Source organism: Triticum urartu, chromosome 2 (genome assembly GCF_003073215.2).
Source record: "Triticum urartu cultivar G1812 chromosome 2, Tu2.1, whole genome shotgun sequence".
NCBI lineage: Eukaryota > Viridiplantae > Streptophyta > Magnoliopsida > Poales > Poaceae > Triticum > Triticum urartu.
In genome coordinates, this window is record NC_053023.1 from 252,956,066 (window position 1) to 252,975,141 (window position 19,076).

General features: G+C 53.5%; 1 protein-coding gene across 1 annotated transcript; it reads right to left on the bottom strand.

The window, feature by feature from the left end:
• Nucleotides 1-1,323: 1,323 nt before the first annotated feature.
• Nucleotides 1,324-18,314, bottom strand: LOC125536959 (protein CURVATURE THYLAKOID 1B, chloroplastic-like). Its single transcript, XM_048700253.1, has 5 exons — nucleotides 18,010-18,314; nucleotides 17,832-17,918; nucleotides 17,672-17,734; nucleotides 17,514-17,551; nucleotides 1,324-1,601 (listed from the first exon to the last, which is right to left on the bottom strand). The coding sequence occupies exons 1-5, from the start codon at nucleotides 18,196-18,198 to the stop codon at nucleotides 1,541-1,543; spliced, it is 438 nt and encodes a 145-aa protein (XP_048556210.1). The 5' UTR covers nucleotides 18,199-18,314; the 3' UTR covers nucleotides 1,324-1,540.
• Nucleotides 18,315-19,076: the final 762 nt, after the last annotated feature.

Here is a 19,076-nt window from a genome sequence, read left to right on the forward strand (position 1 = left end):
TGGCTTCTTCTTTCTTTTTTGATCTTCAATACAATGTTCTCCTCGATGTTCTTGGAGATCTATTTGATGTAATGACTTCTTGCGGTGTGTTTGTTGGAATCCGATGAATTGCGAGTTTATGATTAGTTCTATCTATGAGTATTATTTGAGTCTTCTCTGAACTCGTTTATGCATGATCTTTATAGCCTCGTATTTCCTCTTCGAAACTTTGGTTTGGTATGGCCAACTAGCTTGATTTTTCTTACAGTGGGAAGAGGTGCTTTGTGATGAGTTCGATCTTGCGATGCTTATTCTTAGTGACAGAAGGAGACATGACACGCATGTATTAGTTTCCATTAAGGATAAGAAGATGGGGTCTATTCCCACATGAATATATCATGTTTACATCATGTCATTGTTCCTATTGCATTACTCCGTTTTCCCATGCATTTAGTACACTAGATGCATGCTGGATAGCGGTCGATGTGTGGAGTAATAGTAGTAGATGCAGGCAAGAGTCGATCTACTAATATTGGATGTGATGCCTATAGACATGATCATTGCCTTGGATATCGTCATGATTATTTGCTTTTCTATCAATTGCCCGACAGTAATTTGTTTACCCATCATGTGCTATTTTCTCGAGAGAAGCCATTAGTGAAATCTACAGGCCCCGGGTCTATTTCCTATCATATTATTTTCAGATTTATTATTCCAAAAACCTAAAAATACGTTGCTACACTTTTCTATATTTTCTTTGTTTTGTGTTTTTGTCAGATCTATTTATCAAATCTCATAAAATTTTATCTATCTCAATACCGACAAGGGATTAACAACCCCTCTTACGCGTTGGGTTGCAAGTATTTGTTATTTGTGTGCGGGTGTTGTTTACATAGTGTTACTTGGTTCTCCTGCTGGATTGATAACCTTAGTTTCATTACTGAGGGAAATACTTACCGTTGTTGTGTTGCATCATCCTCACCTCTTCGGGGAATTACCAACGCAGATACAAGCAATCACGTGACCCCTCGGTTGGTGGAGCTACTTTCTAGTGGGTGAGCTCATTGCGGACATGCCACAATCGCCACATGGTCATCGAAATCACCACACTCGTGACAAAAAGATGTTAGGGTGCTTCAAGTAAAAAAGAACAGTTGAAGAACCCCATATCATATAGCCAAAAAGACAATTATATGCACCGTAAGAAACTTTCACGTGTTCATTCATTTCTTGGTTCATTAGTGTGATTTGATATCAATTGATCATATGACTACAATTGGTTAAAATACATAGAGCCAACAATAATGTTATCTGAAACCCCACATCGACCTTGACAGTGTGCCCTTGTCTGGAAATGAACTGGAATATATCATAGTTGTAGATTAGAAATTCGAACTAAGTTACATGCTCACCAGCAAAGTTTTTCTTTCACTTAAGCCAAAAGGAATAGAAAAATACAGTAACATCCATGTGAGATGTCACTACTTGTTGATTTTCGAATGGTTGCCCACTGATGTAGTTACCCTCTGTTTACTGCCGTCATCTTGCAAATGTTGCATAATTAGCTGCTGCTCCCAGTGATTTCGTTGTATGTGCTCTTGATGTTGCTGATCAGAGCTTCCCTGGAACGCATAGAAGTACTAGAGGTGATAAGAACCTGACAAGAAATCTAGTTCTTTTTTGTGAAAGTATGAATTTATGAAACGATCAATTTCCTCACAGTAGGTTTTGGGATTGGATAGCATATATGTTTTCCATAAATAGCGTCTTTTTATTAACTCATAGTGAAGCATCAAGGAAATACAAAACACGATAAGCAAACACCCGGCCTCCGCATAACCAAGATGCACACAGCCAACACCAACACACACATCAAAATCACACCAGCAAAGCAAAGCAAAGCCAAAGAAGGCTGAAGCTATGCCTAGGCAAATTGAAAAACAAAGAGAAAGGGGAAAAAATAGTGACGATCCATGTTGAGTACACATTGAGGCAACGAAGATGACGAAGGAGCACACGATCCGAATGCCATAACCATGCAAACTGAAACTATGCACACACTAGGCAATCAATTGCCGTTTATGGAGCCAGGAACGTTCGTGTGGCTCCGGTCACATCATAAACTCGTGAGAAGAGACTGTGTATCAAAATCTCACACTAGAGACGTTGTGGCGATAACACGCCTCAAACACTAGTGAATGTCGGAAGTAAATCTAGGCATGGCCACAACCACCTAGACAAAACACCACGCATTGTCACTGCACGCCATGGCGGCGACCTACTGCTTGTTGGCCAATAAGCCACGGCGGGCATGTCCAGTGCGCGTGTGTGCGCGCGCTGGGCGTGTCAGGTGCTGGTTGTGGCCGCACCAGGTCTATGGCATGCGTGTGTGCGTGTGTATCTCGCCATTGTCTGACCATGGTCCGACTAGTGTCCAGGCTGGGCATAGTCTGGGTAGCACCCGAGTAGCATCCGTATGTTGGATGGTCTGGGCATAGTCCGACTTAAGTCTGACTAGTGTATAGGCTAGGTGTGTGTGTGTGCGTGTGTGTCCATGCGTTCGAGCGCATGGGTCGTTGCGTGTAGGCGAGATACTAGGAGGGGTGACCGCGTCAGGCACTGGACTCGGGATCACGGCGACTGCGTTCGTGCGCGTTGGGCGCGTGATCTAGGGAGCACGGGATGTGGGGGAGTGCATGCGTCGAGTGCGTAGGAGCGAGGCGTGGCGCGTACATGCGCGCGGGTATAAAGCCTGCTCCAGACTCCTGTGTAGCTAGCCTGGGGTGAACTGAGTTCGTGCTCAGGGAAAAGAAAGACACGCCGTTCGTGCGGCGGGCGGAGTACGTGCTCCAGGAAACACCTATGTCATGCGTCCTTCTTCTTCCTTCACCTTCCTCTTCGTTGTGTCAGTGAGAGAACGAGCGAGAGGTGCAGCGAGAGAGAGGAAGACAGAGGCCGCGGCAACAACACTGCCACCTCTGGAATGTCCCAGTCAACCACACGAGCACTACCGCCACCACCTCCTTCGGTTCGCCACGCCACCGTGATGGATCACCGAAGTCCATCGCCACACACCGCCTTCATGCCTCAGCCACCCAAGTAAGGTCCATAGAGAGGCCAACTGCAGTGCATGCCTCACCAACAACAACTGGTCCCACCAGTCGGCACCAACTCCAAAACGATGCCCCCAAGAGGGTAGCACGACACATATGTGATGCCATCGTCCGGCTCAAGGACCTAGGGTTTCCACTGAGCGGTATCACTACTCCCTTTGTTTCTAAATATAAGTCCTTTTGGAGATTTCAGTATGGACTACATACAAATGTATATAGACATATTTTACAGTGTATATGAAATCACTTTGCTCTGTATGTAATCTATATTGGAATCTCTAAAAAAAGACTTATATTTAGGAATGAAGGGAGTAGACGGGAAGAACCACAACTCTGATGCCTTCATGAAGGTAACAACACTCATCGACTTTCGTCGACGTTCTCACCTTCCAACCCCTAAGCAGGCTGGTCCACCAAACTTACCGTCGATGTCTAGCCCATTGCCCCTGTGAAGACTAGACGTCATCGGCCTGATCACCACCATGGATGACCACCACAACCATCCACATGCACCGAGAATAGCTGAAGGACCATCACCAACGACCGCCGCCCTAGAAACCGCGAGTCATGATGGACCTCAGCCCACTAGGCTCCCACCGTCGAGCGCACCAGGCCGTCGGGCGCCGATCAGGACAGCAAATCGCCCTAAGCCGCCACCTATGCAGGCAGAGTCGAGGTCACTGACACCCATGCCAGATCTAAGCAGGAGGGTCGGATAGCATATGGAAATAACTTACAACCCGCTCCGACGAGCAGTCTGGGAGCAATCCGTTGAGATGACGGTGGTGGACGTCACCGGGTAATGCTCGTGAGGGGTCTCTTCCTGCTCTCGCTGAGATGACGGTGGCGTGGGATGCTGGATCTAACGAAGGAGCGGTCTGTGGGGTGGGCGCTCAGGCGTGCAGGCTTGCGAGGAATGGTGTGGAATAGCGCGGTCATGTTGCCCACGGTGTGGAGGGTGTTGAGATGTATATTGCATGTGTATTTCTTGTACAACAAGTCTTCCTTCTTCCTTGTATAGTTGAGGACAAGACTCCCTTTGTACCTATATATATACGTGCATACGCACTCGATGAATATATCGTGAGTTGCACCAATTCTCTACATGGTATCAGCCTAACTTGTTCCTCCCTCGCGCATCGCAACCCTAGCCGTCGCTGCGCCCTACCCCGCCGCCCTAGCTGCCACCACGCATCTTCCCGCTGCATCGCCGCCCTAGTTGTCGCTGCATCTCACGCACACTCCCGCGCCGCTCCCTCCTCAGCCGCGCCATCCCCTCTGGTTCCAAGCCGCGCACCTCCTCTTCCTAAGTCGCGCGTCGCTCCTTCCCTGAACCCCAGCCACGTCGCTCTCGCCTCCCAGCCGCGTCGCTTCTTTCCCAAAAACCTAGCCTGCACCCGCCTCATCCCGAGCCCCTCCTCCACTGCTGCCATGTCTCACTCCAGCCACTCCCACCGCAGCAACCCGTTCGCCTCCTCCTCCGAGGCCGGTTCTCTCCCTGACCCGGCCTACATCCGTGACGTCGCGATCTTCGATTGTGTTCCGATCAAGCTATCCCACACGGAGGCCAACTTCTATGCATGGAAAACCTACTTTAACCTCCTCTTCCGTGAGTACAACCTCTGTGACCACATCGATGGCACCACCGACTTCCTCGCCATGCGTCGCGATGAGGATTGGATGGCGGTTGATGCCACCATCATTCGGTGGCTCTTCCTCACCGTGTCTAAGGACATCTTTCACACTATTGTTCGCGACGGTGACGATGCCTACACGGTGTGCACGAAGATCATCGGCCTCTTCACCGACTATAAGCTCCAACGGATCGTCTTCTTGCAGCAGGAGTTTTTTGGTTGTCACCAAAACAACTCCTCCATCGACGCCTACTGCATGCGCCTCAAGACCCTTTCCGACGAGCTCAACGACGTCGGCTTCAAGGTTGGGGACGAGTTCCTCCTCTCCACCCTCATAGCCAACCTCAACGAAGATCTCGGTAATGCCGCGTCCAATCTTACTCTTATGGCTAACCCTACTTATGAACGGGCGGCGGCCTACCTACGTCTTGAGGAGCGTCACCTGAAGAATCTGCGAGCTCGTGCGGTCCATACCGCTTTCTCCGCTGGCTACTCCCATGGCGGGTCTTCATCAGCACCTCCCGCCAGGGGTGCCGGCGCCCCGCTGCCTCCGCAGCCTCGCCCGTCGGTGCCTCCAGCACCCGCTGGTGCGGGTGGCTACGGTGCCCCCTATGGCGCCCTTCCGCCTCGGCCACCCGCACCCGTCCCCCCGCCTCAACACCAACAGCAGAATTAGGGCGACAGGCGCGGCCGTGGTGGCCACCGTGGCCGTGGCAACCGCTCCAAGAATGGCAGACAGCAGCACGGCGGTGGTCAACAGCAGCAGCTCCCCTCGCCACCTTGGGGCACCGGTCACAATCCCTGACCGGTGTTGTACACGCTTACACGATGTCGGTGCCCCGCGCTCCACTCCCGGGTCTTCTCGGGCCTCGGCCGACGGCTCACCAGGCCTTCTCCGCGGCCACCCAGCTTGGCGCTCCAACACCGCCGCCTCCCCCTACCTCGCACCGTTCGGCTATGGCGCATTGAACCCTAGTGTAAGGGGTGACAGGGTTCTCTGGCTACCCCATGCCGCTGGTCTCCTACGACCCAGCTCTGTTCTCGGCGCTGCAGTACACGCCTCAGCCCGGCTCCTACACGGCGATAGCGACTGGTTCATGGACACCGGTGCATCATCTCATATGGTAGCCTACCCGGGTAACCTTTCCTCTGCGTCTCCCATTCACACCTCTTCTCGTATCATCGTCGGTAACGGCGCTGGTCTTCCCATTACTCTTGTTGGCTCTACTCCTTTTGCTTCTATGTCTAGGCCTTTTTCTCTTAATAATGTGCTCGTGTCTCCTCAACTTATTCAGAATTTAGTCTCTGTTCGTAATATTTCCCGTGATAATTGTGTAACTGTCGAATTTGACGAAGTTGGTTTCTCTATTAAGGACGCCTGCACCCGGATGGTTCTTCACCGATGTGACAGTCCTGGAGACATGTACCCCGTCCAGCCTTCATCATCTTCGCGTGCTGGACCTCTTGCTCGTTTCGCCGGTGTTGATCTTTGGCACGCCCGTCTCCGTCATCCTAGCTCCATTGCACTTCGTCAAATAGTCAAGGGTTTTTCCTTTTCATGTAATAAAGCGGATGCTCATTCTTGTCAAGCATGCCGCATGGGCAAACATGTTAGACTCCCATTTAGTTCTTCTTCGACAATTGCTTCTTATCCTTTTGAATTAATTCATAGCGATGTGTGGACGTCACCTATCACGAGTAACTCTAGTTTTCTATACTATCTTGTTATTCTAGATGACTACTCTCACTTTGTGTGGACTTTTCCGCTTTGTAGGAAATCCAACGTTCCCGCCACTCTCCTCGCTTTTTATTCCTGTGTGTCTACACAATTCGTTCGTCCCATCCATGCTCTTCAAACTGACAATGGGAAGGAATTCGATAACATCACCATCCGTACACTTCTCTCCAACCACGGCACTATCTTTCGGGTAACATGTACCTACACCTCCCATCAAAATGGTCGGGCAGAACGAGTTCGTCGCATTCTTAATGATTGCGTCCGCACTCTTCTGTTTCATGCCTACATGCCACCCCGGTTTTGGCCGAATGCCCTTGCCACCGCCACCCTCCTCGTTAACTTTCGTCCTTGTCGTGTCCGTTGGAACTACACACCTAATCATCTTCTCTTCGGTTCTCCTCCATCATACGATGGTCTCCGCATTTTCGGATGCCTCTGTTATCCTAGTGTAATAGCCACTGCTCCTCATAAACTTGCCCCTCGCTCCTTGCCTTGTGTCTTCCTCGGTTACCCGGCTAACACTAAAGGCTACCGATGTTATGATCCGGTGTCTCACCATGTCATCACCTCTAGGCATGCTTATTTCGACGAGTGATATTTTCCTTTTGCACAGGAACAAATGGTGGCGTCCCCTGCTGGAGAGAATCACGCCTTGCCTGGCTCTACTCACCGACGTGCTGCACGGGGACCTCTTCCCTTGGTTCCTGCACGTCGGCCTCGCCAGCTCCTTTGCTGGCTTCGTCCGGCCCTTCGTCGGCCTCGCCGGGATCACCAGCCACGCCGGCCTCTTCGCCGGCCTCTTCATCGGCCTTGCCGGTCACGCCGGCCACGCCGGCCTCTTTGCCAGCCACGACGGTCTCGTCGGCTCACTCGTTGGGCTCGCCGGCCTCTTCACCAGCATCATTGCCCGTGCCTGGTTCACCCCCGGCTCCTGCAGCTCCTCCGGTCGCTGCCCGGCAGCCCGCCGGCCCTACTACTCATGCTCGCATAGGCGTTCATCGGCCGAGTCTCCGTGACTCCGCTGATGAGTATGCTTGTCCGGCCTCTACGGTGTCTCTGTCGCCTCTTCCGACCTCCGCTCGTTTGGCTCTTTGTGACCCACTTTGGTACGCAGCGATGAAGGAAGAATTTGAGGCTCTGCAGCGCAATGCGACTTGGCAACTTGTTCCCCGTCCCCTGCACGCCAACATCATTACCGGGAAGTGGGTGTTCAAGCACAAGTTTCATCTCGATGGCACACTTGACCGCTATAAAGCACGTTGGGTGGTCCGAGGCTTCCGACAGCGTGCTGGCGTTGATTTCACGGATACATTCGCACCGGTTGTCAAGCCAGGGACAATTCACACTGTCCTTCAGCTTGCGGTGTCTCGTGCATGGCCGGTGCACCAGATGGACGTCTACAATGCTTTCCTCCATGGTCTTCTCGAGGAGCAGGTGTATTGCCAGCAGCCTACGGGGTTCGTCGACGATACTCATCCGGAGCATGTTTGCCTGCATTCTTGCTCCTTGTACGGGGTCAAGAAGGCTCCCCGCGCCTGGTACCAGCGCATTGCAGCGTTTCTTCATCTTCTTGGCTTTTGCTCCGCCCGCTCCGATGCTTCGCTGTCCATTTACCAACACGGGGATGCTACCGCCTACCTACTGCTCTATGTCGACGACATCATCATGACAGCATGCTCTAGTGCTCTTCTTCGACAGCTTACCGATCGTCTTCGCGCTAAGTTTGCCATTAAGGACTTGGGTCCTCTGGACTATTTCCTCGGCATCGAGGTTGTTCGACGTGCCGATGGCTTCTTTCTTCATCAGCGGAAGTATGCTCATGAGCTTCTTGATCGCACTGGGATGCTTAATTGAAAACTTGCATCTACACCTGTCGACACGAAGGCCAAGCTCTCTGCCACCGACGGCTCTCCTGCTCCGGATGCTTCATTTTATCGCTCTATTGTGGGCGCGCTTCGGTATCTCACTCTGACATGACCGGAGCTTCAGTACGCTGTTCAGCAGGTCTACTTACACAATCATACTCCTTGTGATGCTCATTGGACCGCGGTCAAGCGGGTTCTCCGTTACATCCGCGACACCTTGGATCTCGGGTTGTCTCTTCATGCCTCTCCGGCTCTGGACATTACTGCTTACTCTGATGCTGACTGGGCCGGTTGCCTTGACACGCGACGTTCCACTTCGGGATATTGTGTTTACCTTGGACCGTCCTTGATCTCTTGGTCGTCTAAGCTGCAGCCCACTGTTTCTTGCTTCAGTACTGAGGCAGAGTATCGAGCGGTGGCTAACGTTGTTGCAGAGTGCTCCTGGCTTCGTCAGCTTCTTCATGATCTCTCTTGTCCTGTCGACAAGGACACGATTGTCTACTACGACAACGTCTTTGCAGTTTACCTCTCCGCCAACCCTGTTCATCATCACCACACCAAACATATTGAGCTTGATATTCACTTTGTTCGAGAATAGGTGGCTCTTGGACATATCCGAGTTCTCCACGTCCCTACTTCCCAACAGTTTGCGGACATCATGACCAAAGGGTTGCCTACGGCGTCTTTCGAGGATTTTTGATCCAGCCTTTGCGTCGGCCGTAGCAACGCTTCGACTGCGGGAGGGGGGGTTGAGATGTATATTGCATGTGTATTTCTTGTACAACAAGTGTTCCTCCTTCCTTGTATAGTTGAGGACTAGACTCCCTTTGTACCTATATATATACGTGCATACGCACCCGATGAATATATCGTGAATTGCACCAATTGTCTACAGAGGGGAACCAAGCTATCGAGACAGGCGCGAGGGCCGCCGGTGCGCGTTGACCTAGAAATGTGCGGACTCGCATGGATCTGGTGCTATGCGGTCACAGCAATGGGTGGGGCAGTCGGTTGGGCACGCGACGACATGCTAGGACTGCGCGGGAGAGTCGGGTTCCCAGGCATGCAGAGTACGGGCCAAGCTCAATATGGTTTCTTGGCAGGCCTACTTACGTGGCACACGTTCGGCTTTCCTGGTGCAGATTTGTCGGTGTGGCTGGCCGACGACCTCTGGGACGCGGCCTGGGAGCGAGGTGTGAAGCACCACTTGCGTTTCATGGAGGTGGTATGTCGGATGGGCTGGCTCAGTCATGGTTTGGGGGGGTGAGGCTACTGGTAAAAGCCACACTCTGGCTGCTCCCAGAGCAGTCACTGGAGGTGCCTACAGGCACCGTCTCCTTGTTGGAGGCATCGATAGTGCAGTTGTCACCTTCCCTTGCCCGACATGCTTGGGGCTCGGGGGAAATCCTGGATCTAGTCTTCTTGATAAAATGATGATGAGTTATTTGCTTTGCTCGGCGTCGTGTTTGCTCTTAAGGTATCGTGGAACTGGACTCAGTTAGAGAGAACCAGGGCTCGTGGAGGTAGTCGGCAGAGGCTTATGTGACATCTTCGTGAGAGCGGCATAAGCATCCTCGACATGCAAGGTGCGTCAGGAGAGTTATGTTAGCCAACCTCGCAGGATAGTAGTGACATATGCTTGCTCTACCGGACATAGCGCATCTGATGTCGTCGATATTCGTGGATATTCTTGTGGCAGCCCGGAATGCTACGTCGATATTTGATGTGCACTCTGGTAGCGGCGAAGACATTTGAGTACCAGGACGCATGTGTTGTGGGGTGTTGGCCTTCTGACGTGTTGTATGTTTTATGATGCTTTAGGCCTTAGTCTTGACAGGCGTTGTATAGGGTTTCCCCCCCTTTTTTATTTTTTGGCGCTCGCTTTATGCGATGCATTTCTCTTTTGAGGATGTTTATGTAATGCATCTTTCTAATCAATGGATTTCGTAGTTCTCCTGTCAACATTAAAGAAAAAGGTTTTGGGATTGGCATACAACCACTCATCACTGTATCATGGACTCACGGTAGGGGATACAACATACTGGTATAGAATGTTGATGTATAAATGTATTGCCTAATCTTTTGCATCATGTTGGTTTTTTGATTGCATTGGTTAGAGCATGCACTTCTACGTGGTACTGGAGCCAAGAGGTCTTGAGTTCAAAACCCGGCTGCCGCAATTAAATTACAACCCATTTTCGGTCTACATTTAGACCTGAGGAAGCCACACATGAGGGAAAGTGTTGACATATAAATGTATTGTGTAGTCTCTTCCATCAGATCGATCTTTTGGTTGGCTAAAGCATGCTCTTCTACACGATATCAGCCTAACAGATTCAAACCCTAGCCGTTGCCGCCGCTTCCGCTCCATGTCGTCCCCGAAGCGGTCTATCGCCATGACCGCCACCAGGGGTCACGCCGCCCGTATCTAGGGTTCGTCCGCCGGTCGTGTTGACCGGCTCCAATAGAGTCTTTTTCCGAACCTTGATCCGGATTTTGTTCTCTCTCCGACAGTTGATTCGGTCGGTGTGTTTTTTTGGTTTTCTGATCTTAGATCGGTTTGCATCACGCGCCGCTGCCGTCAACCCTCATGTGCCTCTACTCCAACACTAGCGCGATCGGTCGGCTTCTTCACCGACCTGGTGGCCCCGCGCGACAGGCAACCCCTCATGGTCGTCATCCGCGTGTCTACCCGCCCGACGCAGGCCTACTCCAACCGGGTCCTCTCCATCACCACCTGCCTCCGTTGCGTCTAACGGTGGCACTGCAGTCTGCCTCGTTGGCTTCATCCCCGGCTGCGTCGGGCGGATTACTGGTTGCTTCGGCCTCGTCGGCTGCCTCGAGCTCGGGCGCCGCTGCTACGTTACTCACTCGGTCCTCGCTGCCCGAGCGCTTGCGCTGCGTTGGCAACCTGGGTATCGGGGCTGACGCGCTCGTCCGTACATCATCCCACGCCACGCCTCATCCTCGGCTTCATGTCGGACTTCGTCGCCACCCTGCCTCCACCGAGCGGCTGCCCTAACCTCGTGTGCGATCAGGTTTATCACCCGCCCGCCTGCGATGCGCCCCATCTATGTCGTGCGACCGATCTGGCACGTCGGTTGTGCGCGCCTATGCAAGTCTCGTGAAGGATGTCCTCGAGTACGGCACGCCCCTCCATCGATTGAGCAACGGGTTGCCGCTGCGCCGCCACCTCGTGGTTCTTCCCACGGCTGCAACGACTCGTGCGCCGCTGTTGCGTCGCCTCTTCGGACCGTGGCACCGCGGCACGCGGTCCCCGCCGCCACCGAAGGCCATTCCCGTGGCTGCACCGACCCGCACAGCGCGCTACGCCGCCCCTTCGGGTCGTAGCGGCGCGGCACGCGGTCCACACCGCCCACCGAGGTCTTCCCGCTGTCGCCCGACCCGCCTGCTGCTGTTGCGTCGCCCCTTTCGACCGTAGCGCCGCGGCCCGCGGTCCACTCCGCCATCCCCGCGCGTCTACTTCCTGTGGTATGCGCCGCGCCGCTTCCCTTAGCGCAGAAAAGCCACTGTCCGCGCCGGTCTTCGTCACGCTGTTGGGTTCCTCGACTACTTCGAGCACCGCCGCCGCTCTTCTTCGGTCGCCACCGCTGCTACACCCGTAGTAGCCACCGCTGCCCATCCATCAATTCCGCTCTTCTTCAACCACCGCCGCTGCTACTCCCGTAGCTGCCATCGCCGTTCGTGCACCTCCTTCGTCTTCGTCCAGCACCAGCTCGTCGCCAACGTCACAATCATCTTCCCCGACAGCTTCGCCTACTCCGACCATCGTTGGTGACATCGGCCCCTCGCCGATTGGCACCACAACCGTCATCGAGTCTCCTTATCTGCTGGCCCCTCCGACTCCTTAACACGGCGTATAGCTCGTGCAGGTTCCTCGTCTACGCATGCCCGGTGCTGGCAACATCGATGTGTGCCTTCGTCCACTACGTATCCCCGGGTCTAGCAAGCCTAATGCGGTGCTTCGTCAACTTCGTCTTCGTCCGTCTACGCATGCCCCGTGCTGGCAATACCGACGCATGCCTTCGTCTATGGTGTGTCCCCGGGTTGGGCAATCCCGGCGCGACGCCTCGTCAACAACGTCTTCTTCCCGGCACACCGCTACTTCGACACCACTGCAACCATGACTAATTCGGCACCTTCTTGCGCCCGCGGCTTGACGGCGACTTCCTCGGCACCGGCTACCCCGACTTGGCATCGACCACGGCATTCTTCGCACGACTTTCCCGACCACGGCTACATCACCCACGCTCTCGGCTACCTCGACAATGGCATAAAGGGCTACCGCCTTGCTTGAGCAACCTCGTCGGTTTCCACTCCAGTCAGGACATCCGCACTACATCGACCCTTACGACTGTGGGAGGGTGTCCATCGGCTTACCATCGGATTCTTCTCCAGTCTTACCGTCTGCATCGCTATTATTGTGACTACGGGGAGATGTTGAGTATCACGATTATTTAGAAAACCTAGGATAGTGTAGGATTTATTCTACATTGCCTTGTACTCCAAGATGGCCATGTACTCCTATATATATGCCCACGAAGCTCAAGCAATAAATCATCAATTCCACCAATCCCTCTCCATTCCTTCTGTTGAGTAATGTGATTGTATTAGGAAACATACGTTAGACTAGGAATATTCTGGCTTGCCTTGTACTCCAAGTAGATTATGTACTCCTATATATATGCCCATGAGGCTCAAGCAATACAACAAACTATTCCACCAATCCTCTCTCTCCCTTCTAACATGGTATCAGCCTAATCGATCCTAAACCCTAGCCGCCGCCGCTTCCGCACCCGCGCGCCGCCTCTGGGGCGGTCGTCCGCCATGATAATCGCTGGGGCCGCACCACCCGTACCTAGGGTTCGTCCGTCGGCCGTGTTGGCCAGCTGCCCTAAAGAGTCTTTTTCCCGAGCCCTTGCTCTGGGTTTTTTCGCTCTCTTGCCGGTCGTTTTGATCGGCATTTTCTTTTTGTTTTTCCGATCTCTGCTTGATCGGTTTGCATCGCCCACCGCCGCCGTCGATCCCCATGCGCCTCTACTCCGACTGCGGCGCGGCCGGCCAGCCTCTTCACCAACCCGGCGGTCTCGGGCGACAGGCGGCCCCTCACAGTCGTCGTCCGCGCGTTTGCCTGCCAGTTGCCTCGACCGGGCGGCCAAGCGCGATGTCCCAGCCCATCACGCCCGTCGTCTGCGCACCGCCCCTGCCCGTCGATCTACGCCAGCCGTCACCGCCCTGCTCCGACCGGGACACCTGCATCGCCCCGACCCGGCAGCCTCGCGCCATGCGACGTCCAATCATAGCCGTCATTCGGGCACCGGCTGAAGGAAATATGCCCTAGAGGCAATAATAAAGTTATTATTTATTACCTTATATCATGATAAATGTTTGTTATTCATGCTAGAATTGTATTAACCGGAAACATAATACATGTGTGAATACATAGACAAACAGAGTGTCACTAGTATGCCTCTACTTGACTAGCTCGTTAATCAAAGATACTTATGTTTCCTAACCATGGACAAAGAGTTGTTATTTGATTAACGGGATCACATCATTAGGTGAATGATCTGATTGACATGACCCATTCCATTAGCTTAGCACCCGATCATTTAGTATGTTGCTATTGCTTTCTTCATGACTTATACATGTTCCTATGACTATGAGATTATGCAACTCCCGTTTGCCGGAGGAACACTTTGTGTGCTACCAAACGTCACAACGTAAATGGGTGATTATAAAGGTGCTCTACAGGTGTCTCCAAAAGTACATGTTGGGTTGGCGTATTTCGAGATTAGGATTTGTCACTCCGAATGTCGAAGAGGTATCTCTGGGCCCTCTCGGTAATGCACATCACATTAGCCTTACAAGCATTACAACTAATGAGTTAGTTGCAAGGTGATGTATTACGAAACGAGTAAAAAGACTTGCCGGTAACGAGATTGAACTAGGTATTGAGATACCGACGATCGAATCTCGGGCAAGTAACATACCGATGACAAATGGAACAACGTATGTTGTTATGCGGTCTGACCGATAAAGATCTTCGTACAATATGTAGGAGCCAATATGAGCATCCAGGTTCCGTTATTGGTTATTGACCGGTGACGTGTCTCGGTCATGTCTACATTGTTCTCGAACCCGTAGGGTCCGCACGCTTAAGGTTTCGATGACAGTTATACTATGAGTTTATGAGTTTTGATGTACCGAAGTTAGTTCGGAGTCTCGGATGTGATCACGGACATGACGAGGAGTCTCGAAATGGTCGAGACATAAAGATTGATATATTGGACGGCTATATTCGGACACCGGAAGTGTTCCGGGGAAGTTTCGGATAAAACCGGAGCACCGGGGGTTACCGGAACCCCCCGGGGGGTTAATGGGCCTCATGGGCCTAAAGTGGAGAAGAGAAGGGGCTGCCAGGGCAGGCCGCGCGCCCCTCTCCCCCTAGTCCGAATTGGACAAGGAGGGAGGGGCGGCGCCCCCCTTTTCCTTCTCTCCTTCCCCCTCTCCTACTTGGACAAGGAAAGGGAAGGGAGTCCTACTCCCGGTAGGAGTAGGACTCCTCCTGCGCGCCTCCTACTAGGGCCGGTCGCACCCCCCCCCCTTGGATCCTTTATATACGGAGGCAAGGGGCACCCCTAGACACACAAGTTGATCCACGTGATCATATTCTTAGCCGTGTGCGGTGCCCCCTTCCACCATAATCCTCGATAACATTGTAGCGGTGCTTAGGCGAAGCCCTGCGACGATAGTACATCAAGATCATCACCACGTCGTCGTGCTGACGGAACTATTCCCCGACACTTTGCTGGATCGGAGTCCGGGGATTGTCATCGAGTTGAACGTGTGCTAAAACTCGGAGATGTCGTAGTTTCGGTGCTTGATCGGTCGGGCCGTGGAGACGTACGACTACATCAACCAAAGTCAATGCTTCCGTTGTCGATCTACAAGGGTACGTAGATCACACTCTCCTCCTCTCGTTGCTATGCATCACCATGATCTTGCGTGTGCGTAGGAAATTTTTTGAAATTACTACGTTTCCCAACACCGGCCCGCCCATCGATCCACGTCACCCACCTCCATCGTGTTGGCACGGCGGCCCAGCGGTCTACCTCGTCGAGCTTGTCCTCCACTGTGTCGGGACGGCTGCGTCAAGCTCGTCGGATGCCTCAACTCGAGCGCCACTGCTTCGTTTGACGCTCGGGCCTCACTGCCCAGGCGTCGGCACTGCTTTGGCATCCCGGGTGCCGGTGCTGACACACTCGTCCGCACGACGTCCCACGCCGTCCGTTGTCATCGGCCTCATCCCGGACTCCGCCGCAACCACGCCTCCCCCGAGCGGCGTCCCCGACCTCGCACGCGATCGGCTTGATCACCCGTTCGCCGCCGCGATCAGCCCCATCTACGTCACGCGACCAACCTGGCCCGTCGGTTGCACGCGCCTCCGCAGGTCCGACAAAGATTGTCCCCGAGTTCAGCGCGCCCTTCCACCGATCGAGCAACAGGCTACCGCTGCGTCGCCCCGTCGGGCCGCAGCGCCGCCGCCCCGTGGTTCTCCTCGCGGCTGCATCGACTCGTGCGTCGCCGCTACATCGCCCCTACAAGCCGTAATGCCGCAATACGCGGTCCCAGCCGCCGCCCCAAGGCCGTCCCCGCGGCTGCACCGACTCGCGAACCGCCGTTGCATCGCCCCTTCGGGCCGTAGGGTCATGGACCGCGTTCACCGCCGCCGCCCCGAGGTCTTCGCGCCGTTGCTCCGACCCGCCTGCCGCCGCTGCGTCGCCCCTTCGGGCCCTAGCGCCGCGGTCCACTTCATCGTCCCAGCGCGTCGACTTCCCGTGGTATGCGCCGCGCCGTCTTCCTTTGGTGCTGGAACGCCACCGTCTGCGCCGGTCTTCGTCACGCTGTTGGGTTCTTCGCCTACTTCGAGCACCGTCGCCGCACTCCCAACCTAGCCGCCGCCGCTGCCGTCAGGCCGCCGCCACCGCTCTTCTTTGGTCGCCGCCGCCGCTACCTCCATAGCTGGCGCCGCCGCCCGTCCACCCCGTTCATCTTCGTCCCGCACCAGCCCGTCGCCGTCATCTACCCTGACCAGTTCGTCTACTCCGACCACCGTTGGTGACATCGGCCCCGCGCCGATGGGCGCCGCAATCGTCGTGGAGTTCTTCTCTGCTGGCCACTTCGACTTCTTCGACATGGCGTACAGCTCGTGCAGGTCTCTCATCTATGCACGCCCGGTACTGGCAACACTGATGCGTGCCTTCGTCCAGGATGTGTTCCCGGCCTGGCAAGCCTGGTGTGGCGCTTCGTCAACTTCGTCTTCAACCGTCTACGCATGCCTGGTGCTGACAACACCGACGCGTGCCTTCGTCTACGACATGTCCCCGGGTTTGGCAACCCTGGCGCGACGCCTTGTCAACACCGTCCTCTCCCCGGCGCACCCCTACTTCGACACCACTGCGCCCATGCTAACTCGGTACCTCCTTGCGACCGTGGCTCCACGGTGACTTCCTCGACACCGGCTACCCCGACTCGACATCGACCATGGCATTCTTCGCACGGCTACACCACCTTACGCTCTCGGCTACCTCGACAACGACACAAAGGGCTACCGTCTTGCTTGAGCAACCTCGTCGGTTGACACTCCAGCCACGACTCCGCGATGGGTCGACCGTTACGATTGTGGGGGGGCTGTCCACCGGCTTGCCTTCGGATTCTTTTCCAGTCTCACCGTCTGCGTCGCTACCGTTGTGACTGCGGGGGAATGTTGAGTAACGTGATTGTATTAGGAAACATAGGTTAGACTAGGAATATTCTTGTTTGCCTTGTACTCCAAGTAGATTATGTACTTCTATATATATGCCCATGAGGCTCAAGCAATACAACAAACTATTCCACCAATCCTCTCTCTCCCTTCTAACACCTTCTAACAGTTAATATCTGGTAACATAGGTCCTCCAAGCTCTTACGACATTTTATTGTTCGAAAATATCTCCTACTCGATTTCAGTTATATATGACACATAATGCTCTAATATTGTTTCACAATGTAACATATGGATGTAAACTTAATAAGAGATGTTCTCCATTGTTCCCTCTGCTGAGAGCGATGGGTATGATAGGAAAAAAAAAGGAAGATCACATGAACAGGATGAACTCACCTGTCTGGCTGAAAGATGAGGTTGCGATATGTGAACCACTGTATGAACACGAAGTAGCAGCATTTGGGTGATGTTAGAGAAGATAATAACCGAACAACATATACATGGTCTTTCTCAGAAAGACAAAAGGTACGTGGACAGATGCTTGATGAACTTACTCCTGTGTACCCGATTCCAACGAGCTCCAACACACCAGGCAAGATAGGAAGCTTGTCAATGGACTAAAATGCACAAGCGAACAGAAAATGAGGAGCTATGTTACATATCTGAGGGAGGAGAAGAAACAAATTGTTATCATGGCAGTTGCCCCGTTTGTACCTTGAGCGCCCCCACTGCTGTCCAGAGCGCGACGAGCCCGGCGACGCCGATGGTGGCCACGGCGTACTTGTCCTCAACTTTTGCCCACTGCCTAGAAGCAACACTTCTAATCAGTCACGACGATGCACATTCCCGTGTACCGTGTAGTGTTTGTGCAGCAAGCAAAAGGTACTCTGACCGCGTCCTGCGCAGCCTTGAGGATTTCCGGCGTCTCCGCCGGGCCGTCGCCCGCCCTCACCGCGACGCTCCGTGTCCGTGTAGCTATCTTGGTGGTGCCTATCGAGAGAGCTACGCTCTTGACGCCGGCGCACCTGCGAGGCAGCGGGGCGAGACCCAGTGGCGCGGCGAGGCGGCAGGTGGCGGCCATGGTAGGCAGTAGGTGATGGCCCGTGGAATCACTGCCTCTGTTCTGCCTAGGAGGAGGGTAAGACCGCGGGCGTGATTTGGGAGCAAGATTTTTGTGGTGGGGTGAAGCAAAGATTTTGATTGGATTTGGGCGCGGCGAACACCACACGTTGGCGGGCTGGAGATTGGGCTACGGATATTTGTCTACCCGGATATTTGTCTACGACCGCCACTGCCAATATTTTCGATAAAGAACGCTTTTATTAATTTATAATGTAGCATTAAGGGTATACAAAGCATAATGAGTGACACCCGGCTTATGCATAGTTAAGATGCACACGGCTACGAAGAGTCTAGCAAAGTATATATAAAAAAACGACAAGTTGGCAACAGTAAAGCCATATGAATCCAAAACTATGCCAATGTCGACAAAGGAGGTGGACCAATCCAGAGATTATGTTCCATCCATGTTGGTTAAAAAACCTCCCTAGCCACTACCCAATATATTGTTGCACATGTACTATTTTGATACTAGCTATCAGACCAGCATCCAATTCCAAAATTATGATCCACTCAATATGACGGACACTAAAACCAGAGTGCACAAACTTCCTTTTTCGTTTGGCGAGTGATCTGCGCCGGCGCACCGGCCACGCGCTAGCCGCAGAATGCCACTTGTTTTGGCCGTTTGATCTAGCGGAAAAAAACGATTCATCCAGATCTTCTTCCTCCTCGCGCATCTCGCGCTCGCGCAGGTAACCCACATCTTCGCCGTCTTGCCCAGCTTCCCTCGGATGCCTTATCTCCCCTCCGGTAGCCTTCCTCGTCGCCGGTCCCCACCCTCGCCGGCCATCCTCGTCGTTGGTCCCCACCCTCGCCGGCCGTCCTCGTCGCTGCCTC

Bases quoted from the DNA above. Each gene is read 5' to 3' on its own strand.
- LOC125536959 (XM_048700253.1), bottom strand. From the start codon at position 18,198: ATGGCCGCCACCTGCCGCCTCGCCGCGCCACTGGGTCTCGCCCCGCTG. The intron at 17,919-18,009 runs GTCAGAGTACCT...GCTTCTAGGCAG, and splicing joins TCAAGGCTGCGCAGGACGCG to TGGGCAAAAGTTGAGGACAA. The intron at 1,602-17,513 runs GTGAGTTCATCC...TATGCGTTCCAG, and splicing joins CTCATCTTTCAGCCAGACAG to GGAAGCTCTGATCAGCAACA.